General features: G+C 33.8%; 3 protein-coding genes across 4 annotated transcripts; 1 reads left to right on the top strand and 2 right to left on the bottom strand.

The window, feature by feature from the left end:
- Positions 1-3,621: 3,621 nt before the first annotated feature.
- On the bottom strand, positions 3,622-4,798 carry LOC133292777 (uncharacterized). Of its 2 annotated transcripts, XM_061491235.1 has the most exons (4): positions 4,580-4,798; positions 4,252-4,392; positions 4,002-4,141; positions 3,622-3,694 (listed from the first exon to the last, which is right to left on the bottom strand). In XM_061491235.1, the coding sequence occupies exons 1-4, from the start codon at positions 4,790-4,792 to the stop codon at positions 3,679-3,681; spliced, it is 510 nt and encodes a 169-aa protein (XP_061347219.1). In that variant the 5' UTR covers positions 4,793-4,798; the 3' UTR covers positions 3,622-3,678. The 2 variants fall into 2 exon arrangements, with proteins under 2 accessions (XP_061347219.1, XP_061347220.1); XM_061491236.1 differs by lacking the exon at positions 3,622-3,694 and having other exon boundaries at positions 3,820-4,141.
- A 5,296-nt stretch (positions 4,799-10,094) lies between these two features.
- On the top strand, positions 10,095-11,872 carry LOC133292756 (protein OCTOPUS-like). Its single transcript, XM_061491209.1, has one exon. The coding sequence runs from the start codon at positions 10,190-10,192 to the stop codon at positions 11,774-11,776; it is 1,587 nt and encodes a 528-aa protein (XP_061347193.1). The 5' UTR covers positions 10,095-10,189; the 3' UTR covers positions 11,777-11,872.
- A 3,538-nt stretch (positions 11,873-15,410) lies between these two features.
- On the bottom strand, positions 15,411-16,460 carry LOC133292775 (uncharacterized). The gene is made up of 2 exons (XM_061491233.1): positions 16,327-16,460; positions 15,411-16,131 (listed from the first exon to the last, which is right to left on the bottom strand). Exons 1-2 carry the CDS (start codon positions 16,364-16,366, stop codon positions 15,692-15,694), a joined length of 480 nt encoding a protein of 159 aa, XP_061347217.1. The 5' UTR covers positions 16,367-16,460; the 3' UTR covers positions 15,411-15,691.
- Positions 16,461-17,040: the final 580 nt, after the last annotated feature.

Below are 17,040 nucleotides of genomic sequence, written 5' to 3' on the forward strand. Positions count from 1 at the left end.
GAAAATTTATTGGAAAATAAATTTCTCTGAACAATGAGTTGAGCTCATAGATTCAAATAACGGATTATTTAAGGGAGTAATTCATAGATAATTTTACTCCTCCATGTGGCCAAAAGGACCTGAGCTTCAAGCTCTTAGTCTCACCTGCTTAGGGATAAGTTGTGTGAGAACAAAAGGGAAAATGATTTTTAAGGGATTAAAAATTCACAGTTGTCTGCCAATTGAAAAACAATTGTAAAAGAATCTTGTTAAACAATTGGACATTAGGGGATGTGGGGAAGGAATCAGAACTCAACCCATTTTTCTAATTAGATTTCTTAACACTTTATCGATTCTGATTTTTTTTTATTCACTTAAATTCTTATTAATTCTCTCAAAGTATAACCAATTTGAAAAATCCAAAAATAATATTCTCATTTTGTTTTATTTCTTTAATTTTGCACATTAAGAAATTGATTTCAAATTTAAATCAGAAAACTCCAAGTGAACTTTAAATCTTTTGTTTATTTTATTTTCTGTTTATCAACCTTAATCATAGTATTTTTTAGTTAGAAATCCAGTTTTAAGCAATTGCAAATTTTAGTCAAGTCAAAAACGCCAAAGATTCTTGTGGGAACAATAACTCGGACTCAAACAAGCCCTATATTACTTGTTGTCGCGTATACTTACGCGCATACTTGCATACTCTTTAGCAAGGCTAACAAGTATGAATCAATCGCACCGCCCACCTCCTAGAAAGTCATTCTCGTATTTGAGTCACAAGATGCTGCTCACATGATGCATCACCAATCTTGGTGAGCAAAGTGATAGCCGTTGTCGAATCACTTTCAAGAATTACCTTTCTCCAGCCTCCTTCCCAAGCCAGTTGCAAACCTTTTAGAATTCCCCATAATTCTGTTGTTATTGCATTGCAGAAACCCACCCGGTAAGAGAAAACATCTAGCCATTGACCTTCTAAACCACGAAGGATCCCTCCACATGCTGCCCTACCTGGGTTACCTTTCGAAGTATCATCAGTGTTGAGTTTAACCCACCCAATCTCAAGAGGGACCCAACAAATCAAAACTTCAGAATGAGGCCTTTGCACAACAGAACTATTCCTCATATGGATAGCATTAAAAAATTTCAAAGCTTTGATTTTAATTCCCTCAATATTATATTTATTTCCTCCCACACTAGAACCATGCACTCTATCATTTCTCCAAATCCAAGACAACCAAGCTGTCAACGCAAACACTATTGCCCAAGGAATGTTTTTTTGGAAACTTCGTGTCATAACAAGTTTGCCATCAAAGATTACCAGCTACCTATGATATAAAAATCTTTTTTCCAAAGTGTTATGGACCCATATATGAGGCCCATTAATCGACAAGTCCAACAAGGGGCAATCTAAGATAAAAATCAAGCATAACTATGGAAGGATATCCATCAAAGATATCAATCCTAATACGACAGTATAATATATGAGCTTGGGCCATCATCAGAGGCGCTAAAGGTCCAGAATCCTCTACCTACAGGTAAATTCTATAAATAAGAGGTAAAACTTACAGGTACGGTACGCTCTCTTTCTTACTATTATACAGTCACTGTGCACACACACCCCCTTTGGCAAATCCATCATAGTTCTTCTATGTACAGTAATATGTTTGACTCAAGGATATCTCACTCATAGATACCTTGAAGAGGGCACTAGATCAGGAGTAACATATTAGTCTATTGGGCTAGACATCTCTATCTCTAAGACATAACACAAAGTTTTCTGTGCCAATAATAACTGCTCTCCATTTTCATCAAACGAAAAGGTTATAACCTGTTTAAGCATTTCAATAAATTTGAAATCAAGTAATGTGGTCACTAGTCGATTCCCTACTCATTTCTCATGATATTCATTGTACCTAAGAGCTTGGTTTTGATATCTTTGAGTTTTTAGGAAATATAATTCTTTCTGCTGGACTTATGTTAAGCCTCTTAGTCTCTCCCAATGCCTCTGAGAAAAAGTAGCCATATCGTTAAAAGAGTTCTCCTGAACCAATTCCCATTATTAAAAAGGGAAAAATTATTCTCATGTTACATGAGATAAGTTTTCTCTCCTACACACCCTTCTTCGATAACCGTGTCACCTTTTTCTTTTATTTTTTCAGGTGGTGGAGCCCACAAATTTATCTTTATAACATGAGATAACTATCTCCTTTAACATGAGATTAATAAAACCCTATTAAAAATCTACCATGCATATAATCTCTCTGTCTTCTAGGCACTGTTCTCAAAATACATTCTATATAACTAGAAGTTGTCTTCTGTATCTTATGCCTGAATTCTCTCTTGGATGCATGATATATTTTCCATTTCATGCAGTTTATGGTTGCTGTTTGTAATTGGTTGGTGCAATTGGATTATGAAAGTTTTGAAATGTTACAGGAGCATGAAACTTTGATTGGAAAGCAAAATCCTTAAGTAAATTCTTTCATAAGTACTTCAGGATGGAAGGGGATTAAAGCTTTGCTGACACCATAATATTTATTCATGATTATTTGAAGAAGAGAATATCTTACTAGTGTATATTCCAGAATTTGTAGGTATTTCGAGTCGTCATGTGGTTCTTGTGTTTGTATAAAATAAAATATCATTTTCTAAGAGACTTCCTCTTTGTTTCTTCTTCTTCTTCTTTTTCTTTTTTTAGTTGCGGGACATTGAAAATTGTGAGCATAAGGATGGTTGTTACCGAGTTCTTCTCAACTATTGTGGTTATTCATTTAGAGCTTAAGTATGTATCTTTTGTGACATGACTGAATGTGCATGTGCCTATTTGTTTTGAAGGAATGTAAGTTCAAGGTAAATGCTCGTCCACCAAGAATAATAATTCCAAAAAAATTGAATGAAGTGAAAATTGTGAAGGTATTGTTGTTAACAATTGATCTGTTTTATTACCTTATTCATACCTTTTTTGTTGTCTAGTGTGCTGCTTTTAGTCTTTAGACCTTTCCAGACGGATGTTTTTTTTTTTTGCGTTTGTGTTTGTCTAAAATCTTCATACCACCAAGAAATACACCAGTTGAAAATGTTTGGCACAAGAAACACAGGCAAATTACTCCACTTCTTTTGCTGATTTTGTCTTAGCAAGCTTGTTTCAATGCATCCTGTGTTTCTCTTAGATTTTTTTCGTTTGGAGGCATGGCTATAATTCATTCTTATTATTATTAATGATGGTGTTGGTGATCCACAATTAGATATTTGTTTTATAAAACTTGCTTTTCGTATCTTCTGCCCACGAAACAGCGAATTTTTGTACAATTCAGATATCTGTTTTGCAAAATTTGCTTTAACTGGACCAGGAATTTGAAAAGCTAAATGGATGTGATGGAAAACTAGATATCCTAAAAGCTTAAATTGTTAGGCAGAGGTTGAATGGTCATACCCTAAGACATGTTTAAGCAAGAGGCCTCTTACCTTGAAGAGTGTACAATAGACAAGTTTATTTTAGCCTTGCAGAAATTTAACCGATTTATTAATAATTGAGATGGAAATGATCTTAACTCCTGACAAGTCATACTGAAAGTGACTATGATAAGATATTAAGATCCCATTCTCTTAAGGCCTGTGCACGATGAGTACAAATATAATGTAAATAACATCATTGGAACAGCTCGTGCGATGCTATTCTCATTTATCATAAGGAAATCAAGCTGTAACATCCCTAAAAAAGAAAAAAAGATGTGTTATTCTCTCCTCAAATTAAAGTTTTTAGAAACTTGATATCTCAGTCAGCAATAAAGAGATACATGACAACCAATTCTATGCTTACAGTAACTGAATAAGCCCAAATCTGATTATGGGGTGAAATTTCGTTTTTTTATTAGTGTTCACTTTTCAATGTACAACATGTCAAATTATGCTCTCACTTAGAACTTATCTGATTAATTAGACATACCGAAATCTATTTCCCAAAGATAACCTTGACATATTTGCAATACATTCATACACATATACCATATTAGAATTACATTTTGCTGTTATGTCTACCAAATAGTGAATGTCGACCTTCTGCTATCAATTCTCCAGTCGCTTTATTTTTTAGGAGAACAATTGTTCCAGAATAACCTCCTTTCCTTCCTAACAGCCTAGAAGTAATTTCCAGTTCATCCTGCAACAGAATATATGCATAGATATAATATACAAACATTTGAAGTAAACAAAGTATACGTCACACCCTAAAAAGATCAAGGTTCATATTGTAAGGATGTTATGACTTACGTCAACATAAGCAGTGGAAAGAAAAGAAATAGACATGTCAACTGAAACATTCATGGGGAGACCCTCTTCATGGATTACGGAACCTCCTATCTCATCCACAAGAGTTGCAATTGCACCATTAGCCAACTTCCCAGTCCTGTCCTGTAATACAATCAAACCTAATAATGTCACACACAGACACATATTGTAGATAGCATCAAACATACCTAGTAAGAATCAAACATAAAAAACAACATTTGAAGCTTGAACCAAATAGAAGAATTGATTGTTAAAAATAAGTGAAAGAAGAATGAAAGATAATAAATAAGTGAAGGGGTGTGTTAGTTACAGTGAGGCGAGGTGGGACTTTGAAAGAACACGAGACGAAACCGGGTTGGACTCGGTCGACTCGGACGCCTCTGAGGATGAAGTGCTCATAGAAGGTGGAGTTATCGCCAGGTCCAAGGGAAGGATCAGAGTTGAGTCGTGATACAGCTTCTGATTCTTCTTGGTTCAGCCTCAGCCGCAGGATCTCCTTCGCCTTCTCCTTCTCCTTCTCCATCTTTGACCCCACTCGATCACCAACCAGTGTAGGATTAACAGGGTGTTGCAATTCGGATCCTGTATTTGGGCCTAATGGGCCTAACTTCTTCGGTTTATTTTTCGGGTTCGTTAAGTTGGGCCCAACCGAAAAACACCCCCCAAGCTCAAATATCAAATTTATTTCATAAAAAACATAGGGGGGCTGTTGTGTTGATGGTGAGGGTTAGTGGATGAGCATGCATGTGTGATTTTTATGGGACTGTTTGTTTTGGTTGAGATAGCTTAGGATTGTTAGATAGATTTAAGGTTATGTGGCATTTACCAAATGGGTGGTGCGACGGTGAACAATTGTTGAAGAAAATGCTATAACTCATTATTGAGCATTTATAGAATCCAAGGGTTTTTGATCCATTTGTCCAACCCCTATAGAGTTCGATGGACCATTGCAATTGTGAAAAATGATTGAAACAAAAACCATTTTCTTACATAATAATAAAAAAAAAATTGAGAAAAATTTGTCCTACCAAATGAAAATATTTTCCGTACTTAGAGAAATTATAATGCTTCTGGCCCATAGAATTTTGGGTGCTCCTTTTTTCAAAATAAGAGGGCAAAATGAGAAAAGAAGAAAAATGGTAGGGACAAAAATAAAAAATAAAATTTCCTCACGTGAGAGGAATCACAAAATAATTATTTTTTCCATTGTACTAAGTATTCGATGTATCTTTCATGAAATATGGTAAAAAGTAATTCATTTTTTTTTATTTTTGGAAAGAGAGTATGTACTCTCTCTCTGTAAGAAAAATGAGCTCCTACCTAACATATAGTTGAGTATATATATGACTTCCCTAATTTATTCGTCCCTTAACTGATAAGGATAAAAAAAGTTATACCCTATAATTTTGTGTTTAATAATGCAAGCTCCACAATGCTTCCCAGCGTAAATCTAGCTTCATCGCGACCCTTTATAACTAACTAATGCTTATTTTATAGCTACAGTTAGACCTGCATCCATATGAATATACTAAAACGATTGAGTTGTGCATACCTCATTAATTGCTAGTAGTTGCCTATTACTATTGTTGAGAAGGCAGTTGCACAAGTATAAAACAATATTTCCTTAGGCTTAAAGGTTGAGAAAGCATCATACTCTGGTAAATTGTTAGTTTGGTCTGGTAAAATACAACCAAATTTGACGTTATCTTCTATTGACATAAGGTACATGTAATTGAAGTACATATAAAGATAGTAGGAACATAATTAAAGTATACATCTTCAATAGAATACGTTTTCAAGTGATGCAAATCTTAATTTCACAGTTGTGTGTATGCCGGAGGTAATTATTCCTAGTAAATAAGTTGTTACGAATTATTAGGAGTCATTTGAATTTGAAATTTAAAAATGATGACATTATCTACTTTGTACGGTTTTTACATTACAAAAGAAGGGTTATTATCTACTTTATCTGCCCCTACATAAATTAATAATGCCATAATGAAATTTACATCTCAAATGTATTCTGCCTCAGTTATAGGATTAAAAATAAATGATAAATACTCATAAATCTCGGAATGATATCCACAAATTCCTGAAAAAAAAAAATTTCTAAGAAGGGGTGGAAAAATTATTTGCCTATTTTGACAGGAGATGAAGAAAAAATATGATTGGAATTTTTTTTTTCGATCATTTGTTTTTTTATATAAAATAGTTAAAAAATATGATTGAAGGGTTAAATTTTTTTTATGTGATGAGAAAATTAACACATAATATTAGTAAAATTAACTCGAAATTCTCGAAAAAGATATGACCCATCAAATACTTTTTAATAATTTATCGAGAAAATTTTTTTTCATCATATTTTCAAAAAATATTTTTTGTAATAAAAAAACATTTTCTTCTCTATATGCGTTAACTTAGCGTACTTAATTTTTCCTCTCGTTTACACAGACTTGGCATCTCCAATTCCAACGTTAAAGGCAAGAGTTTCAAGAAAAGTTGGGTGCACGTGTGATTGCTAAACCAGACAGCTGTATGGGACAGTTTTGGGCCCTCTTCCCAATTAAAAATCTTAAATTTGCAAAAAAGTTATACTATTAAAGTGCTATTTGGGAATGTGCAACCTCGTAGATTCCCCTGCTTCGTGCCGAACCAAGCAAAGTGTTGTCTCTGTTGCGTTGGGGTTGACTTCGACATTTCCACAAACCTGAGGGTCAACCGGATTTTTTATTCAAATTTACTAATGGAATTCTTTAAAAAACAGTTAAGATATATTTATTTAAATAAATGGAAATATTTAATGCAGAATTCCAAATTTTCCTTAATCAATATAGATACCAGTAAGAAAATTTCTTTGTTATTTGTCAACTTAGCTTTATTTATTAAAAACTCTTAGGATACTTGTATTTTTTTTTTCATTTTTACAAAATTTTGATAGTTAAATTTTTATGGATTTTTGAAGTATATTATTACTCTGAAATCTTACATTTGCACTCAATAATGTATTTAAGAATCTGACCTATCATGTTAATATAATCAAACTTCTCAAATAAACTGTCAAAAAAGGATAAACAAATTTTTTTCAATTTTTTAAAATTTTAAATAATAATAAATATTATTATTTATTTTAATAGTATAACAATGCACAGTTATAAAGAATTTAAGATACGATAAAGTAAAATTAACTTCTTTTTATTTGTCTTTTCATTATGGTGGTGGATCTCAAGGACGACGCCCTCCTTCTTCTGTTTTGTTTTTCCTTGTTAATGGTATCTTCTTTCTTTTTGGCTTGAATCGATTATTCAGTCACTCTTTCGTACCAAAACCCAAGGCATGAAACGGTAGTGGAGCTAATCATGTCCCCCTAATTTCACCGGGCTTCTTACTTACGTTAAAACATACTCCACACCACTGGCGGAGTCGGGCTCCAATCAGACTTTGAGTCAAAAAATTATATTTATATTTATTTTTTTTAATTTTAATTAGTTTATATCATAATATATTTAAATTATATTAAATACAAAACACCTGAGTAGGAAACATCAAAAATAGTTATAATTTTATTAAATATTTTTTAATTTTATTGAATATATTTTAATTTTTTTATATAAATGAAAATAGAACACATATCTTAATACAATTTATCCGAATCTTTTATCAAATATATTTTAATTTTTTGATTGGGTCAAATTACAAATTTTAGCCTGGGTCAAATTATAATTAATTATATAATTATACATGATAAGTATAATTTGTTAAAATTTAGCCCGGGCCGAGGCCACTCCCAGCTAACAAGTGGCGCCCGCAATATCGACTGAAAAGATAAATTAACAATATTAAGAAATTTCACAAATATATGGAATGGTGATGAATTTTTAACTCCGGAATAAAAAAACTTATTCTCTATCTCAATGGTTGATATGTGCATATGACAGATGCGATTTATTAGAGGTTAGTAATGAATTAACAAGTAAAATTTAATAAATCACAACCATTACATACTCGATAATCAATGATTGAGATAGAAAATAAAACATCTTATTTTTATATCAAAATCAAAATATCCTTCTCCGTATAATATATTGCACAATTACTTACATTATAGTTTGGTTACCTTCTAGCGTTGTGGGTGGCAAAAGATCAAGTACTAGATCTTTACGAGTAAGGTCCCTTAGCTTAGCTTTATTTGCGTAAGGGGGACATTGTCGACTAGATGCCAAATAGGAATTGTACTCAACAATATATATATTAAAAAAATTACGTGATATATGAAGTTAAATCAAAATGTAGTATTTGAATTGTTACATTTAAATAGAGAATGTTATATATGATTATGACTTATAAATTTTTTCTTCTATTGCAAGTGTCGAAGGCAAATGATGAGGGAATCGTTGGGTTTAGGTTGCTGGAGGTGGGTTACAGTCGTAGGTTAGTATCATTTTAGTGTTTTGGCTTACGTGCTTTAGTTAAAAATGCCAAATTTAATAGTTATAACTTTTGATGTATTGATAAACTCTCAAACCAATAATACCTCACTATTAAATGTTCATTTATAGGAAATATTATTATGCCCACCACTATTCATTGCAAGAATCCCATTATTTCTCTGCTTAACTTTGCAATGAAGTTGTTTTGGAGACTTCTAAATACCATCATGACAACATGACAAACAATCATGTGCGAAATTTTAAATTTTAAATGAATGACGGAATTATGACGATTCGTATGAGAAAGTTTTTAATGTAACTTGAATGTGCGAACTTTATTGATGCTGTTGAAATTTTTAAGCTATTAAAGCGTGTTGTTGGAGTAGGAGGTTCGAGTAGTAGGTTCGTGTTAACAGCTTAGTTAAAAAGATTTAAGAACATATAACAAATCTTGCTATAACAAATCATGCTTCTTTGAGGGGACCACCTTAGGGTGAGTTATAGACCAAAATTGATATCATAATCAGTTGTAAAACATTTTTTAGCAGTTAATTTTTATAGTAATTGTTTATAAATTTATTAAATATAAGGGAAATGTTCACCGATGTCCCTGTGGTTTGCTTCAGAATCACCTATGTCCCTGTGATTTTTTTGTATCACATATGTCCCTTGCTTTGTAAAAAATAAAAAACTACAGGAACATATGTGATAAAAAACATACCCTTTTGCAAACCAAATCACAGGGACATATATAATTCTGAAACTAACCGCAGGAGCTTTGATGAACTTTTTCCTAAATATAATAAGTAATTGAAAATATTTATTATTTCATATTCTTATAAAAAAATATTAGTATAAGAATAATTTTATTAAAATCAAGAGAAAAATGTTTATATAGTTATTGCAGATAAATTATCTGCATTTATTCTCAAAATGACGTGAATTTGTTATTAAAATATTAAAAAATTATAATTATAAAGATTATTATAACTCTGAAATGATTTAAAATTATAAAAATATCTTAATTTTTGTCCTAAAATAACATGCTTTTAAGCTCAATATACATAATTTTTCTTTCATTTACTACGGAAAAAAGAAACCGCAAAATCAAATAATATAACTATTCTTGACATGAGGTTTGAGTCTATCTGTGGCTTACAGGAAATATATTATTTTACATGTGATGTAACATCATCATATCATAGTAAAAGATTTTAACTGTATAACAAAAAAAAAAAAAAAAAGATTTTAACTGTTTATAAACAAATAAATAGTGATAAAAGATGAGAGAAAAAAAAGTATTAAAGCGGTTTGATTCTATTTGCATTTGGTAATTAATGTCAATATCATACATGCTTCCATGGTTGTGTAGTGCTTTGTGGTTACTTATTATGTGTGTCCTCTCTTCCCTCTGCCACATTCCTATCTTTGTTTCACCATAACATGCCCACACTGATACCCACCCAACTTGTTCTTTTAATTTTCTTCTACTCATGACTTCCAAATCTCACCGTCACCGCCACCGCCTCTCCACCTGTCACCGTCACCCCACCATTCCCATCACCGGCTTCTGCGCCTCCTGCCTCCGCGAACGCCTCGCCGGAATCGACTCTCATGATGACTCCACTCCCCCGCCTGACCTCCGCCGCACCAAATCTTGCTCCGGCAGAGGCGACCCTTCCGTTGCCTCCGCATCCGAGCCCCGCCGCCGCTCCTGCGAGGTCCGACCTCGGAACACGCTTTCGGATCTCTTCAGCCTCGACGACGAGAGGAAAAGCCGTAACCGGAAGCTGAATCTTGATGTGGAAACCGGGGAGGAAGAGGTGGAGCACGTTAATGAGAACGAAGCAGCGGTTAGGGTTTGTGAGGGAATGGACGAAGTGGATGAAGAAGAAACGAAGACGATGAGGGAGTTCATAGATCTCGAGTTGCAGAGTAAGAAAAATGCAGGGAGAGACTTGAGGAGTACTATTTGTGAAGCAGCTACTGTTTTCAGCGAGAAATTCAGGAAATGGAAACGGAAACACAAGTTGAAGAACAACCGTCACGGTTACGTTAACGGAAGTGTTGAGAAGCCGGAAGCGAGGTCATTGAGGGAGACTCAATCTGAGATTGGGAGAAGATCTTGTGATACTGATCCAAGGTTTTCGATGGAGATTGATTCATGTAGAATCTCAGTGGATTGTCCTCGAGCTTCTTGGGATGGATGTTTGATTGGTAAAGCATGTGCTAGCCTTTCCCCTATGGTTTCAGTTCTGGAGGATGCCACTGATGATAGGGTTTTGGTTGAAGAGAGTAATAGTAATAATGTGGGTTTGGAAAATGCACAAGAGCATAGATCTATTAGCCCTGGTGGATCATCTCAGACCAAAGATTACTATTCGGATTCTCTGTCTTGGCAGAGGCGTAGGAGAAGTTTTGATATTGATAGATCAAATCCTCATAGGAGACAATCTATTGGAGAGGTTGATGAATTGAAAATGATATCTAATGCAAAGGTGTCTCCTGCCACCACAGAGTTGTTCTATGGGGCGAAGTTGCTGATTACTGAGAATGATTTTAGGGATAGTGATATGAAACCTTCAAGTGATGTTCAGTCTGATTGTGTGCTGGGATCTTCTTCCAAGGTTGCTTCTGGTGTTGCCAATGGGGTTACTCAAAAGGGTTTCAAGAAGTTACAAAAGTGGCGCATAGTGTTGAATAAGTTGGGTTTAGTACAGAGAAGGGAAGATAAGTTTGGAGAAGAAGAGTCTTGGCAAAAGCTGAGGAGGGTAGTTAATGTACAAGCAAGCGAGTCTGTTAGCCAGAAGCTTATTCGTAGCTATAGTGTTAGCTGTAGAAACCCTTGTAGGATGGCAGGTTTGGTCAACGGCTTGGGGGCTCCTGAGACCAAAGAAAATGTTTTGAATGGAAGACAAGATTTTATGCTTCAAAGGAACCGGAGTTTTAGGTATTCACCAAATAAGCTTGACACTGGCTTGTTAAGGTTCTATTTGACACCGTTGAAGAGCTATAGAAGAAGCAAGTCTGGAAAGAGTAGCTTTAAGGATTTGCATCCAATAGCCAGAAGTGTCTTGTAAAGCTGTATTAACTGTTGAAAGTATATCTGGTTGTAAAAACATATATAAATGTAATTGCTGTTGTCCATGAGATGCAGTACATCACGTTGTCTGATTCTGGTTGCAATTTTACTAATGATGTTGGTATTAGAAATAAAGTATTATTTCCTTGATGCTGTTCATATGGTGGATTTCTGATTGCAAGTTTGCTACTGTCCTAGGAGTAACACTTGATTTTACTAGAATTTATTCCAAGGATATATATATTATTTAATGATTTTAAATTTTCTTGATGAAATGTCTATGAACTGGTAATTTGCTGCCTCATGTGCGGCAATGACTTTTTACTTCATACTGGGCAAGATGAAGGTATCTCTCTAAATGCAGAAAGAAAGGCTCAGCGTAATTCTCATGCTTTATTAACATACCAGACAGTAAGCTTTACCTCCCAATCTCTGATTCAGCTATGCCGTTAGTTGTTGTAGATGCATGGACTACAAATTGTGAAGTGTAAACTTTCCTCAATTATTCAGATTCAGAATCTACATTTCTCTTTTAAATATGTGGGTTTTTGCTTTATCCTGAACTTAGAAATTCGATACTTAATGACATATATGCTGTTATTTCTGTTATAATCTTGAAATTTTCTTAAAAAAGTTGTGGGTACGTCCGAGTTCTTGATGTAACAGTAAGGTATGGTCATGAGAATTACCGGGCAGCTATTTAATTGGTATAGGAACACTATTGAAGGGCAACATTGTATAGTTATGTAGTTAATAACTGAAATTGCATAAATCAAAAACAGATTTTTGAATAGCCTTTCTCCTATGTCAAAGTATGCGGAGGTGTAGTGACGGACCCAAAAGTTTTTGGTAGTGGGGGGCAAGTGTAGTAAAGATAGGTGGATTTCAAATTCTCTTTAGAATGTACAAACACTCATGATGTTGGGGGAAAATTTTGAAACAAAATGGGGACAAAAATGGTCAATCACTACTACGGTAATAAGTTGTTTTTTTTTTTTAATAGAGTGGGGACATTTGCCCCCATTGTCACCCACTTGGAGTCTTGGATTTGTCCCTGCAGATGTGTCAACTTGCTTTCTGAAAGAACACAACAAAACCTTCCATTAATAATACTTCATTCTTAGTTGTAGAGATTGTACAGGTTCTGTAAGTAAGAAAGTCTCTTTAAAGTCAAGAATCACTGATATCAAGGTCTCTGCTTCGTTGGCAGCAGCTACAATTGTACTTATTTAGTATTTTGACTGTCGATTGGGGCTTGCAAGCAATCATAGGCAAGGGAAGAATGATTTATGAATTTTAAGCTAGTCATTACTCATTGATGGTTAATTGCTTGTTCAGCAAGAGCTTATGAACAATTGAATCTGCATGTTTCATTGTCCAGGGACTCTATTTGGAGTTTTACTATTTTTCTGCTACTACAGAAAAGCGGATTACTATTTATTAGAAAAAAAGAGAGGGAAAAAAGTACAGTTTTAGCTATTTCTACTGTTTTATAATCTTTTGTGGATCTGTTGCTTTTTTCAACCAAAAATTTATCGTCGGTTCTGCTTTCTGTTGGTACCTTGAATATTTTGAAGCACATCTATTGACTCTAATGTTGAAAGATTGGTAACCAAATTCTGTCAGTTTACTCATCTTGTTGGCTTGCAATTGGGGATGGGAGTTTGAGAATTTAGTTTACCTCCATTGTCATATCATATTTGGATTTGGAGGAGGATCATTTTATACAGGAGTAAGAATAAGAATTTTTCACCCAATCTTAATCGTTAGATGTACGTAAATCAACTAATGGTTTTAATTTAGGGAAAATCATTTATGCTTCAAAAGCAGAAAAATTCTTTCTTCCACTGACTCATTCCCTTCTATTATCTCTCATTTTTTCTTTTTTCTCTCTCTTGTTTTTGTATCACTGATAGAAGAGATGATTTCTGCCACAAACAACTATAGAAATCATTCCCCCTTTAATTTATTAGTCACCTAAGCAATTAGGTGCAAGTGGAATCAATGACTAAGATTGAGAGTATAACTTATATCCGTCTAAAATATCCTCTCCCTCTCTATTTTGGTGCTTAGTTAACCAAAATATCTTTTACTCTTAAAATTTATAGGTTGCTTGGGTTGGAAATTTGGCCGTAAACTCGTACGTACTTTGTGAATCTTACTTTATGGCAAGGTCAAGTAGATCACTGGTGATTCTGCATTTTCTGGTACTGTTAAAAGTGAATATTTGATTTTGGTATACACTATATCTATCTATCTGTCTCTGTGAAGCACGAACAGTGAACTTCTGAAATTGTATCTTGTGGTCAGAGCCCATAATCCAGTCAGTTTCCATTAAAGTTAATTCAGGATATTTGTAGATGACTGACTGTTGGTTTTGAAGCAGTTACTTTCTGACTTCATATTTTCTTCTACATAGCCGTAGGTTTTGCTGATAACTTAAACCCATAATGCTTCAGATGTTGACCATGAAGAGAAAAGATTTCTAACTGTTAACGTTGGTACTTGGTAGGTTGAAACTCCGATTGCTTTACATGAAGTGCTAGAACTTTTAGCTAGTCTTCCAATGATATTGTGGCAAGAATAAATACAAGGATTCATGTTGTGGCCATACCATAGGATATTAGAAAATCTGGCCTACGAAAGTCCTTTGGAATAGGAAGCAGATCCTATGACTTTAATTTCTGTGTAAATACATAATAGATCGGAGCTTTGGAATTTCTTTAATCCATCATTCAGCTAAACATAAACTGTTACACAGGGAGATGGAGTTTCTGGTTTGGATTCACCTAACAGGTCTTGTGCGGAATGTTTCATAATATTCTCTTTCCCTAGCCTAATACTTTTTATTAGGAATTTTACCATTTGTTTTTTTTTCTTGGCTGAAAAAAGGAATTTTACCCTTTGTTTTTTGGTCTTGTCTCTCAGTACAACTATAAATAAATGTCCATTACGTTTGAGTGTGTTTATAAATTTATACAGAAATTAAACTTCATAAAAGCATTTATGCATGGCTTCCCATTAAATCTATGGGAAAAGTGTGTATAATTTTGAAGGATGTAAAGTTGTGTCATTTTAAGAGAGAGAAAGAGATAGATAAAGGAAGAGAGAGAGTTGACAAAAAAAATAAAGTTGTGGGTCCCACCTCTTTGTGAGAGTGAAAGGATGTAAGTTGTGTAATTTAAATGTATAGACACTTTTCCCTAAATCTATTCATACAAAAGGGTTCAACCTTAAAATCTCGTAACAATCTTAAACTTTAAAGTATAGATTCGCTTTTTATGCAGTTATTACATATAAGTTATTTGCAATAAGTCTAATACGACGTCGTTTTAAGGCGAAAATTGTGGTATTTTTGTAATTTTAATTTATTTCAGCATTATAATAGTCTTTATATTTATAATTTTGTAAGATTTCAATACCAAAGCGACGTTATTTTGAGAATAAATGCAGATAACTTATCTGTAGCAAAAACATTTTTTACCATGGATTTTGTTTTTTTTTTTGAAATCAGAAAACAACCTAATCCAAATACACACTCATCATTCCACGAATAATGCGTAGCAAATCTGCTCTTAAGCTTTAAAACGCAACAATTACCCACTTGACAATAATTTGTTCCACTCCCAACCCAATGCTAGGATTTTGGAAAGATGAAAATAAGAAAACAGAAAGAAGCCCAATGCAACAAGGGAAATTGCTGGGGAAGATACACAAGTCACAACACATACATACCCATCCATAAAAAAAGAACAACATACTGATTAGTCTTTTGGGTCTGCCATGATTTATTGAAATTATAAAATTCAAACACAGAAAAGTGCGAACTCAATATTTACTACCATGAATAATTTTCCCAACATGTTATGTACTTACTTTAGCAGCACAAACAGTTCATATATCATCAAAGCACTCATTCCGCATCAAAGCCCTTCTCCTGAAGCTCAACAATGACCTCATTCCTCATCCTAATCCACAGTTTCTGAGCTTCCTGCTCGAACTTCTTGTTCTTCAGCTCCTTCTGATAATCTAATGCATCCTTATCAGAGTCAATCACCCCTTTAGGACCAATTGATGTTCCAATCATTCCACCCTTTGCAATGAACTCCTCCATTGCTTCTTCATCACCGGGGTATGGGAACTTCCGGCGCTCGTACAAATGAGCTAACTCCAACTCTTCCTTTGGCCGTGGCTTCAGCGACCACCAACCCAGTGGTGATGTCTCATTGTATAACCATGCCAGGGCAAAGATTACGTGGGTGTAAAGTAAAGACTTACCATAATGTTTCAAGAAGTGGTAGTTATCTTTCCCCAACCCTACTTTCTTCAGGAAATACTGGGCATACTGTAGACCTGCATTGGAATAAAAATTAAATGCAAAAACTTCGATTAAATATTAAAGTTTCTTGTCTGAAACATTTCATCAAACACCTTGTGTGCAAGGTTGGATTCTTCAACGATCGCGGCAAATCATGACAGAAATGGTTTAACCCAGAAATTGTGAAGCTATGTATAATTCTAATATTTCTGGGGTACGTAGAAAGGTACCTGTTTTGGGTTCCTGTCCCTCGAAGCGCTTTCGAGGCATTGCGAAAGTGAATCTGAGACTTCGATGTATACACGGAATGAACTAAAGATAATAACAGTCTTGATGTCTCAAAAGAAAAAAGAAAAAAGAAAAGATAATGGTATTGGCATTAAGGAAAGAATATACTTATCAAGTTTATCAGTTAATTTTTTTTTCACTTTATATGAGGTAAAAAAAATTATACAACTAATATAAATTTTTTTGGATACATAGAAAAGTATTAATATAATTTATCATAAAAATAGAAGAGATGTGTAGATCAGGCCCAGCCCACCAAAGGTGGGGTCTGAGTTCGACTTCTCATGCCTTGTTCAAATTCATAGCTTTTTAAACGAAGCTTTTCTACCGTTTGGATAGACTTGTAAATTTTTTTTTTTATCTTGTTTATTTTAGAAGTATTTTTTATAAAAGCTAAAATTATTTTTATTTTTTTTTAAAAAAAAATGATTTTTGACTCCTGTTTTATTTAGAAGTTTAAATTTTGTTAAAAAAAAAAAAAAAGAATTTTGACTTTTTTTTGTTAGTTATGTTTTTTTTTAAAGTTGACATCCAAACGAACTCTATAGTAGAAATACTTTTTTATTTATTTAAAAAAAATAAGTTTTTGACTAAAAAAATCTCATCCAAACAACCTAATTATGCCAAAAAAAGTACCAGAAATGATACACACTAAG

This window comes from Gastrolobium bilobum, unplaced genomic scaffold (genome assembly GCF_033153095.1).
Source record: "Gastrolobium bilobum isolate Gb01-03AN ecotype WA unplaced genomic scaffold, APGP_CSIRO_Gbil_v1 utg6105, whole genome shotgun sequence".
Classification (NCBI taxonomy): domain Eukaryota; kingdom Viridiplantae; phylum Streptophyta; class Magnoliopsida; order Fabales; family Fabaceae; genus Gastrolobium; species Gastrolobium bilobum.

Excerpts from the sequence above, each read along its gene's own strand:
- LOC133292775 (XM_061491233.1), bottom strand. The coding sequence starts at position 16,366 with ATGCCTCGAAAGCGCTTCGAGGGACAGGAACCCAAAACAG. Across the intron at positions 16,132-16,326 it reads GGGACAGGAACCCAAAACAG|GTCTACAGTATGCCCAGTAT; the intron begins GTACCTTTCTAC and ends ATTCCAATGCAG.
- LOC133292756 (XM_061491209.1), top strand. The coding sequence starts at position 10,190 with ATGACTTCCAAATCTCACCGTCACCGCCACCGCCTCTCCACCTGTCAC.
- LOC133292777 (XM_061491235.1), bottom strand. The coding sequence starts at position 4,792 with ATGGAGAAGGAGAAGGAGAAGGCGAAGGAGATCCTGCGGCTGAGGCTG. Across the intron at positions 4,393-4,579 it reads AAGTCCCACCTCGCCTCACT|GACAGGACTGGGAAGTTGGC; the intron begins GTAACTAACACA and ends ATTGTATTACAG. Across the intron at positions 4,142-4,251 it reads TTTCCACTGCTTATGTTGAC|GATGAACTGGAAATTACTTC; the intron begins GTAAGTCATAAC and ends ATTCTGTTGCAG.